This window comes from Crocuta crocuta, unplaced genomic scaffold (assembly GCF_008692635.1).
Source record: "Crocuta crocuta isolate KB4526 unplaced genomic scaffold, BGI_CrCroc_1.0 scaffold1015, whole genome shotgun sequence".
NCBI lineage: Eukaryota > Metazoa > Chordata > Mammalia > Carnivora > Hyaenidae > Crocuta > Crocuta crocuta.
The window spans coordinates 399,820-410,548 of record NW_027532631.1 but is presented as its reverse complement, the minus strand read 5'-3'; the positions used below and the strand labels follow the sequence as shown (position 1 = coordinate 410,548).

Below are 10,729 nucleotides of genomic sequence, written 5' to 3'. Positions count from 1 at the left end.
CCCTCCCCCATGCTCGCTCACTCGCGTGCTCTCTCTCTCTCTCAAAATAAATAAACATTTAAAAATATTTTTAAAAATAAAATTTAGTTTAGGGGCACCTGGGTGGCTCAGTTGATNGCCAGCTCAGGGCCTGGAGCCTATTTCAGAGTCTGTATCTCCCTCTCCCTGTGCCCCTCCCCTGCTTGCACACTCTCTCTTTCTCTGTCTTTCTCTCTCTCTCAAAATAAATAAATATACTTGAAAAATAAAAAAATAAAATTTAGTTTAAAAATAATGAGTAAGAAGAAAGATATTTTCCTATAAACGAAAACTGAGTTTATCACAAGCATAACTAAACTAAATGAACTTCTAAAAGATATACTTCAGGAAAAGGGAAATAACTTCAATACAAGAAGGGATAGTGAACAAAGAATTTGTAAACACATGGCTAAATCTAAGCAAAAACTGTTTCTGTAAATACCAATCTTTTTTTTTTTTTTAACTAAGCTGTATGCTCAACATAAGGCTCAAACTCATGACTCCTGAGTTGCATGCACTACTGACTGAGCCAGCCAGATGCCCCATATAAATACGAATACTTTTAATCTGGGGGGTTGACAAAATGGGACACGGCTAAAATACTGGACCACGATAGTATGTGAGTTAGGAGGAAATGGCCTTATGGTTTAAAAGTATTCTATGGTCCTTGTGTTATGTGGGAGGGGAGATTAAGATAGTAACTTTTGGTTTTGATAATTTTTCAGGGTACAATCTCAAGGATAACTATTAAAGCAAGAGAAGTAGAGTGCATCACCCCTAAAACATTGAATTGAAGAGTCTCAAAAGTACTGATGGTTCAAATGAATGTTTATTTTACTTGGCAGATGTGAATGATTCAGCTCAGGCTGTAGAGAGATGATCGCCTTTTTTTCACCTCTGAATCTGAATCTTTGTGCTTTGGTACTTTTACGTGCGTTGTGTCTGCATGAAAGAAAGATAGAAATGTAAGTCTTTTATCATTTCTACATATCTTTCCTTGTGGTTATAGAATAAATTACAAATACTTTTATACAAACCTCTGGTCAATCTTATTATCTAATACTCGAAGCTTTGTCAGGCCTCCTAAAACAAACATCCAGAAACTAGGGGACGCAATACATCACCTAAAGACTGAAGGAAGGAACTTTGTAAAGACCTTCTAGAAAACAATCCTCTGGAGCAATGACGCTTTCCCATACGCCTCAGCGACATGCACTCACGTTTCCATGCCTGCATCCACTTCTATGCCAAAGCTGTTTTTTCTAGCTGTGGTACAAAACTTCTCTTTTCTATACATCTGCTAGTTGAAATCCTTCCTATCATTTGGTACTCATTACCCTGGAACCTTCGATCCCTGATTTAATCATTCCCTCCTTTGATTTCCCATGGTGCTTTGTGCTTTCCCATCTGTTCATTGGGAATTTCCTTTCCCCGCTCCATTGACTGGCTGTCTATTTTTAAATCTTAGCAATCAACTTAGATAACACTTCTCTGGAAAGTTGCTCCTGAAATCTCCAGACTGAGCTATCCACATGTCCAGGATTGAGCCATTTGGGGTTGCTGAATGAACGAATAAAAAGACTGCTGAGGAAGGATCAGAATCCAGTTGAGGTTTAGCAGCCCAAGTTTGTAGAGGGCGAGGTCTGCTGAAAATGTTAGAATTCGTTTTCCTCCTAGGAGAGACGAACAGCACACAAAAGATGTATATGTTGTAAAACTCTATTCTGACACTGGCCCCGCCTCTGGCGATTGTACATCTGTGCCGAAGTCCTAAGCAACAACAGCTCACACACATATTATTTCTTGTGGATGGAACAGAAGGACTGCTCGCTGGTCCTTAAGCCTGGTTGGGTATAAACCGTGGGTTGCGGTGTCATTTGGTAAGGAGCTCCCACTGGAGTTTGAGCCTATGAATTTGAATGGAAAAGAAAACAGAAAGTAAAAACTTAAGGGGCGCCTGNCTAGTGAGCCGGTGTGAAGGGAGAAGACCTCACGAATAGTTCTTGAAAAGGAGGCATGGACGGACTACCTATAAGGCCTACCAAGGACTCTTTATGAGAAAAAGATCCCCTATGTCTCAGGGCCAATAATCCTCATGGGAAAGAGAAGGGAAGTCTGTAGGCAGACATGGAACATGTTAACTATACAACGATATGCATGTATCTTTGATGAAAACGTTTAGTACAGGCATGTGATTTGATTTGATGATGTCAAGGTTAAACATGAAGGATATGTAGAAATTTTCCCGGCGAAAGNAGGGCAGTGGGTGGGGCCAGACAGGCACTCAGGGCCTAAGAATTGATGCCCCGCCAATTGTTGCTTTGACATTTTTCTAGTTCGTATTACCTTTCCGGTGACCTGAGAAGCTCAGACATTTTCCCCAGCTTTGCTGAGGTATAACTGACAAATAAAGCTGTATATATTTAAAATATACAACATTATGATTTGGCATTTGTATACAGATTTTAAAATATATTCAAAAGATGAAAGAAGGACATTTAATGAAAAACAAATATAAGGAGGTTGCACAGGCCCATTAAGATAAAACTCTGGCCATTTTCCTTCCCTGTTGAAACCTCTTAAATGGATCCTCACTAACTAGACTGTGAAACTCCTCACTCAGCATGACTTCCCAAGTCTACTGCTTCTCTATCTTTACCTATTGCACTTTTTGCTCGCAAGTTGAGGCAATCTGGGCTGTGTTAAGGACAACTGGGAAAATTAGAAACTGTTGAAATGACTCGTATCTAAAGGCTAATGATTAATGTGTTGACCTGCTGAGAGGTTTCTGGCGATATGCGCAGGACTGTGTCCTTGGCTTTCCAGATTACCTTTATCTAAGTTCTCAGTGAGAATGTAGAGGACATGTTCAGTGAACACGTGGATAACACATATACTAGGAAGGGATAATAAATATACTAAATAGACTCAGAAGCTTTAATGTACTTTCCAGGCTAGAGATAGGATCCCAAATGAATAAGCTGAAGTTTAACAGAGAAAATTGTGAAGTTTTGCTCTTGGATCTTAAAAAATTCCCATGGGGATCCTGGGAGAAGTGAAAATGACTCATAGAGTTTTAGTTGATAAAAAGGTTAAGTTTAAGGTTAAGGTTAACTTTCCCTGTCCTTCTTGTTGTCTTAACTCCATGGCAGCAATTGAGAAGCAGCCCCCAGCTCTCTTCAGGGCACAGGGCTGCCGCCCCTGTAGGACGGAACAGAGGGCTTGATGTGACTTCCTGCCTTACAAACAGTGCTGCTTAGAAACCATCAAGATTGCTCTTGCTCAGGGACTGAGATCTTGGTCCACTTCCACGATTCTATCAGATACTGCACCCTGGAACAGCCCCATGCAGTGACCAGATGGAGCACCTGATCCTTCTAGGGAACCTAGGTGTGTATGCGTCTTTCAGTTCACCTGGGTCTGTAGTTACTCATTCCTGAGGGATCAGACCCCCCTTCCACAGTCCAGCCAATGTTAGGGACAACTTTGTGCTAGTTCCCGCAAACTCCCTAGGAAATGGGCCCTATTCTGTTCACTTTTGTTAGGAAAGAATTTTTGACATAACCTGGCTCTTTTTGTAGCCTTTTTGAGTTTTTAAAATTATTTTTTTAACATTTATCTATTTTTCAGAGACAAAGAGACAGAGCATGAGCAGGGGAGGGGTAGAGAGAGAGGAAGATACAGAATTCGAAGCAACAGCCTTTTAGTTTTTACTTTGCCATCCACACATTTTGCTTCGGTCTCCGTTATGTATTAACAACAGATGCCATCTGGTTACTGGTTCCTCCTAATCTGGAATCTGCCTTTTAGGAGTTGGGTCCTGACTGCCTATCCTGTCCTGTGGAGTATCTCAGCTCTGCCCCCGTTCCCTTATAGTCCTAGTGAGTCTACTTTCTCCAGGCTTGGAGCCATACTGACTTCTAGCATATAGACATACCTAGCATCATATAATACTCCTCTAATCCTCTTTTGGGGATTAACTGGCAAATATAGTTAATCATAGAAGTTGCACAGAGAACTCCAAATGAAGACTGAAACGAGCTGTGAAGTCAGCAAAGGAAAGCATTAACAAAACAAAAAGAAAACCAACTGAATGGGAGAAGATATTTGCAAATGACATATCTGATAAGGGTTAATATTCAAAATATACAAAGAACTTATGAATCTCAACACCAAAACACCTACACAATCCAATTAAAAAATGAGAAGACCTGCAATAGACACTTTTCCAAGGGAGACATCCAGATGGCCAACAGACACATGAAAAGATGCTCAACATCGCTCACCATCAAGTAAATGCAAATCCAAACCACAATGCATATCACCTCACACCTATCAGAGTGTCTAAAATTAAAAACACAACAAACAAGTGTTGTCAAGGATGCAGAGAAAAAGGAACCCTCATTCACTGTTGGTGGGAATGCAAACTGGTGCAGCTACTGCAGAAAACAGTATGGAGGCTCCTCACAAAGGTAAACATAGAACTACAATATGATGCAGTAATTCCACGACTGGGTATTTAACCAGAGAAAATGAAAACACTAATACAAACAGTTAGATGCACCCCTCTGATCACNCCCTTGTGTCTGCTGCAGCATATTGACAATAGTCAGGATGTGGAAGCAGCTCGTGCGTCCATCAATAGATGAGCGGAGAAGGAAGGCAGAATATTATACAGTCATAAAAAAAGATGAGACTGTGCCATTTGCAACAACATGAATGGACCTAGAGGGCATTATGCTAAGTGAAATAAGTCAGGCAGAGAAAGACAAATACCATGTGATTTCACTTACATGTGAATCTAAAACAAAACAAAACAAAACAAAACAAATAAACAGAAAGCAGAATCAGCTCTGCAAATACAGAGAACAAACTGACAGTTGTCAGAAGCAAGGGGGCGGAGGGAGGGACAGAACGGGTAGAGGGGAGTGGGAGATAGAGGCTTCCAGTGATGGAATGAATAATTCATTGCAATAAAAGGTCTACATAAAAGTGCACAGAGAATATCGTCAATGCTATTGTGATAGCGGTGTGTGGTGACAGATGGCAGCTACACTTGTGGTGAGCCCAGCATAATGTATACACTTGTCAGNAATTTGAAGCAGGCTCCAGGCTCTGAGCTAGCTGTCAGCACAGAGCCTGATGTGGGGCTCGAACTCACGAACCATGAGATCATGACCTGAACTGAAGTTGGATGTTTCACCGAATGAGCCACCCAGGTGCCCCATGGCCACTCCTTTTCTACCTCCTTTGCAAGTTCCTCTGCATCTCCCTGTTCCGTGGATGATAGCTCATCCCAGTGCTCACTGCTTGGATCTGTGTTAAAACAGATCTCCACTGACTCTTAGGTGATCTCATCCACTCTCTCATGACACTCTTCAGGGCTTTTGCACAGACCATTCCCTCTCTCTGGAATTGATCTTCCACATGACCTATTCCCTCTCCTCTTTCAGTTTTCTACTTAAGACTGAGTCATACTCTCAATAAAGTATTCACTGACCAGCCTATTTGTGATGGAAACCTACCCCAATACTCTCATTCTTCTTCCCTGCTTTAAATTTCTTCATAGCATGTCACCTTATTTATTTACTGTGTGTACTCCCTACCATTAGAATATATGTACCGCAAGGGCATGGATTTTTGTTTCTTTTGATTATTGCTATATTCCCTTTCCTAAAACAGTACCTAGAACATAGTAGATGCTTAATGACTATGTGCTGGCTGAGTAATAAAAGGGTAAGATAAGGACAGAAAAGTAACTCACTGGGTAATAGTGGGGTGCTGTTTAGATGGGGTAGTCAAGAGTAGACTCATTTGGTCAGATCCCTGAAGGAAGTAAGGTAGTGAGCAAAATGAGTATCTAGGAAAATAGCGCTGCGAGCACAAGGCACAGAGTTGCAAGTGCCCTGAGCTGGGAGGGTGCCTGGTGTGCTCAAAGAACAGCAAGGAAGTCCCGTGCCTCGAATGAACTAAGCAAGGCAAGAGCGCCAGGCCATGAAGACAGAGAGNCATGATCTAACTTATTCTGTAAGCCAATCATTTATGAAGCAAAAGAAAGAGAGGCATCACGGAGGACTCCAAGGTATTTGGCCTGAGCACCTAGAAAGACAAAGTTGTCATCAGCTGTGATTGGGATGGCTGTGAGTAGAAGAGCTTTGGGGAGATCAGGAGTTCAGTGTTGCACCTGTACAGCCGGAGATGCCGATTACACATCCAGGTGAAGACGTCAATTAGGCAGGTGGATATATACGTTGGTAACAGTGAGGAGCTCTAGACTGGTGACACAAGTGTGGGAATCATCAGTATATAAATGTACGTTTAAAGCCATGATGTAGATGGAATCACCAAGGGAATGAATGTTGACAGAGAAGGTGCTCAGGGATTGATTCTGGAGCACTTCAATATTCAGTGACGGGAAAGATAAACCTGAAAAGGAACAGGTTGAGAGAATGATGTCTTAGAAGTCAAGTGGAAAAAAAAGCAGTTCGAGGAGGGGAGAGTGGTCAGCTGTATCAAATACCACAGTTATGGTAGTACTGAGGTCACTCATGACTGAAAGAAGAATGATGGGGGCAGACAGAATCCTTACCGTAATAGGTTCAAGAGAGAATGAGAGGAAAAGAGGTAGTAACATAGCATATAGAGAATTCTTTTGAGAAAAATTTTTGTAATAAGTACAAAAATATACTGATCACAATCAATTTTTAAAAATCATATAAAACAATACTACATATTTTTCCATAGTAAAAGAATGCAAATGTTCTGGAAGGCCATACTTAAAATTGATCACAGTCATGGTCTCTGGAGGGGTGGAGGGTGACTAGCACTGGAAGTGTGCAAAGCAGGGCACCTGGGTGGCTCAGTCGGTTAAACCTCCAACTTCGGCTCAGGTCATAATCTCACGGTTTGTGGGTTTGAGCCCCACATCGGGCTCTGTGCTGACAGCTCAGAGCCTGGAGCCTGCTTCAGATTCTGTATCTCCCTCTCTCTCTGACCCTCCCCTGCTCATGCTGTCTGTCTGTCTCTCTCTCTCAGAAATAAAACATTTTTAAAAATTTTAGAATAAAAAAAGGAAGTGTGCAAAGATTACTTTGCTTTTATTTGTAAAGTATCGAAAATGATCTGAAAAATATGACAAAATACTAACATTTAGTAATTCAGGATTTTGGGGTATGGATGGCTATTATCTTCTGTGTTTTACTGTAGTTTTAACATTTTTCCAAATTAACACCATCAAAAACATGAGTTAATCAGTGGTGAAGCTATGTAGCCTGAATGACTTCACCCTTTCCATTAACTGTATCACATCACATGACATTTATGGGATGCACTGAGCTGTCAAAAGGGGAACTGCTGATTGCAAACAACTTTGAACAAAGAAACATTTTAAATCATGAAAACATTGCCAAATAGGCAGAACAGAAATTATGGACTAAAATGAGTGAGAAACAAGTTGGATGAAAAACCTGAAATCAGAAAATTTCCAGACATTTNCAGACATTCTGCTCATTTTAACAATTTCTCCCACTGCAAGTCTTGAACAACAACAACAAACTCAGCCTTATTAATTTCACTTTTTTTTTTACCTGCTTAATGAAGAGTGGAAATGATCCCACGTAGCAAAATGGAAAATAAAATGAAACAAAATGAAATAACAAAATCCCTGCAGTAAAGGAGGAAAACCAGCAGCCAACAGTAGCTCATAACTCGTAAACCAAGAACGTAAAGTAAGTTATACTTGAATCTCCATTATGTGCAAAATATTCCTATTTTGGGTTAACTATGAGTTCTAGAACAGCTTTCTCTAAATTATTGCACTGCCACACATCCCATCTCTTCCCCATTTCTAGGGTTCCTTTCTCTGTCCCTTGACCCATCTCACCAAGCCTTTGTCATATCATATCTCAAAGGGTGGCTATTTCTTTTTCCAGTGCAAGGAAAGGATGTGGATGGATTACCTTCCATTTTAAATTATCTTTATCATGCTTTTTTCCTGTTGGTGCAAGTCATGGGGAATTTTAACTATATCTCCCACTCTTCATATCCTAGAAGGGTTTTTTTCTTACCATTCTATACATGGGCACTTGCTCTGAGGTCCTGGCCCCTGGAGGTGGTACCTTGAAGAAAAGTATCAGTTACTATATAGTACATTTTCTACTACTATTTATTAAGAAATATTATAAGATACAAAAGAAACTCTGCTATATATTTAATATTGAGAACAAATATAGTGAACCATTTATAGCTGGGACAATGATCTTTCCTTGAACATGACAAATTTAGGACTAGACAGGCATATAAACCAATGAAATAGGAGACAGCACAGAAAAAAACCCTCACATATCTAGTCTATTGATTTTTGACAAGGGTTCCAAGACCATTCAAAGAAGAAAGGACAGTCTTCAACAGATAATGTGGGGACAATTAGATACTCACATGCAAAGCCAATAAGGTAGGACCTTTACTTCACAGTATATACAAAAATTAACTCCAAATGGATCAAAGATCTAAGCTTAAGAGGTACAACTATAAAAATCTTTGAATAAAACACAGGGAGTAACTTTCATACCATCAGATTTGGCAATGAAATCTTCAGTATGATCCCCAAAACCCAGGTAACAAAAGAGAAAAATAGATAAATTGGATTTCATGAAAACTCTAAACATTTTGTACGGTTTTTTTTAATGTTTTATTTATTTCTAGGAGAGAGAGAGAGAGACAGCATGAGCAGGGGAGGGTCAGAGAGAGAGGGGGAGTCACAGACTCTGAAACAGGCTCCAGGCTCTGAGCTGGCAGTCAGCACAGAGCCCGACGTGGGGCTCGAACCCACGAACCGCGAGATCATGACCTAAGCGAAAGTCGGACGCTTAACCAACTAAGCACCCAGAAATGCTATTCACATTTCTCATATATCTATATAGGAACATCTACAATGTAACAACAACAAAGCAAATAACCAAATTCAAAAATGGCAAAAGGTTGGGGCACCTGTGTGGCTCAGTCCATTAAGTGTATGATTCTTGATTTCAGCCCAGATCATGATCGCACAGTTCGTGGGTTAGGTGCATTTGGGCCTTGCATCAGGCTCTGCACTCACAGTGTGGAGCCTGCTTGGGATTCTCTCTTTCCCTCTCTCCCTGCCCCTCCCTCACTTGCGCTCTCTCAAAATAAATAAATAAACTTTTAAAAAAATGGCAAAAGGTTTTGAACAGACATTTCTCCAAAGAAAATACACAGAAACCAAAAAGGCACATGAAAAGATGCTCAATATCACTGATCATTTGGGAAAAGAAAATCAAAATCACAATGAGATACTAGTTCACGCCCATTAGGGTGGCTATAATATTTTTTTTAACCCAGAAAACAAGCATTGGTGAGTTTGTTGGGAAGTTGGAACCCTCATGCACTGCTGGTGGGAATATAAAGTGGTTTAGCCACTAGGGTAAATGGTATGACAATTCCTCAAAAAATTAAGCATAGAAGTATCATCTGATCCAGCAATCCTACCTCTGGGTAGGCACCCAAAGGACTGAAAGCAGGAACTCAGATACTTGTACACCAATGTTCACTGCGGTCTTATTCATAATAACCAAAAGATGGAAACAACCAACATGTCCATCAATGGATGAATGAATAAAGAAAACGTGGTAAGTATATACAATGGAAAAGTATTTAGCCTTAAAAGAGAATGANATCAAGACATTCCACTAGGTGAAATAAGCCACACACAGAAGGACAAATAATGTGTGCCTCCACTCAGAATGTGGTGCCTAGAATAGTCCAACTTGATAGAGAGAGAAGACAGAAAAGTAGTCACCACTTAACATTTTGAATGCATTTAATGCCACTGAATTATACAGTTAAAATGGTTTGGATGGTAAATTCTATGTTATATGTATCTTACCACAATAAAAAAGTTTTAAAAAGTTAATGGTAAAATGCCTTACAAAAATAGCATATTAAGTCAGCAGGGCGTATGATCAAAATTCAGGTTTTCTAAAGTCCTTATGTTGTTTCAGAGGAAATTACTAACTTTAGACTTCCACACTTTAACTATGCATGCTGTAGTCTCTAGGGAAACAGCAAACGGAGAGCAAAAAAGTGTATAACTTCAAAGGTTAACAGGGAAAAAAAATGCAAGGATGAAAAAAAGGAAAATAAGTATTGCAAAAGAAGGCCAAAACTGAGAGGGAAAAAAACGAAAATAGAGGGGAAGATATCCTATAGTAGGAATACTCAAATATATCCATAATCACATAAAATATATTTACTAAACTCAAGGTAAAAGCTAAGGATTGGGTTTCAGTTGGGGGTTAAAATCTAGTCAGCTCAGACAACCTGCCTTTCCCACTGAGCACCTAACTGGGTCGCACGCCTGGGCAGCTATTAGAACATCAGCAGGTGGATCAGGAAAAACAATCCCGTATCAGAAGTATCACTAAACTGGCAGTGGATTCATCATTTTTCCCTTCCACTATCCCCACACTGGACTCTAAGCAGCCTAAAACTTGGAAGAGATCACTGTTGTACAGATGAGAGAAAACTCCAGAAGTCTAGCTCTGGCCTGGGTGAGAACTTCTAAAGCTTAGGGAAAGTCAGAAAGGCCCAGGAAACTGGAAAATACTGGAGAGAGAGCAGAGATACAAAAGCACAGGGAAGCTGTTTATGAACTACTGGGGTCATGGTCCCCCTCCCCTCCCCTCTACAGGGG

General features: G+C 40.3%; 1 protein-coding gene across 4 annotated transcripts in view; it reads right to left on the bottom strand.

The window, feature by feature from the left end:
- Positions 1 to 839: 839 nt before the first annotated feature.
- Positions 840 to 10,729, bottom strand: part of LOC144245239 (phosphatidylinositol-binding clathrin assembly protein-like) — a 42,433-nt gene continuing 32,543 nt past the window's right edge. For 2 of the 4 annotated variants that reach the window (XM_077780659.1, XM_077780660.1), the window contains exons 16-17: positions 8,085 to 8,135; positions 1,797 to 1,925 (exon numbers count right to left, since the gene is read on the bottom strand). In XM_077780659.1, coding sequence (XP_077636785.1) covers positions 1,815 to 1,925; positions 8,085 to 8,135 — 162 coding nt within the window. In that variant the 3' untranslated portion in view covers positions 1,797 to 1,814. Of the gene's footprint in view, positions 961 to 1,796; positions 1,926 to 6,202; positions 6,445 to 8,084; positions 8,136 to 10,729 lie in introns of those variants that run through there. The other 2 variants (XR_013339213.1, XM_077780661.1) reach the window with 2 other exon arrangements.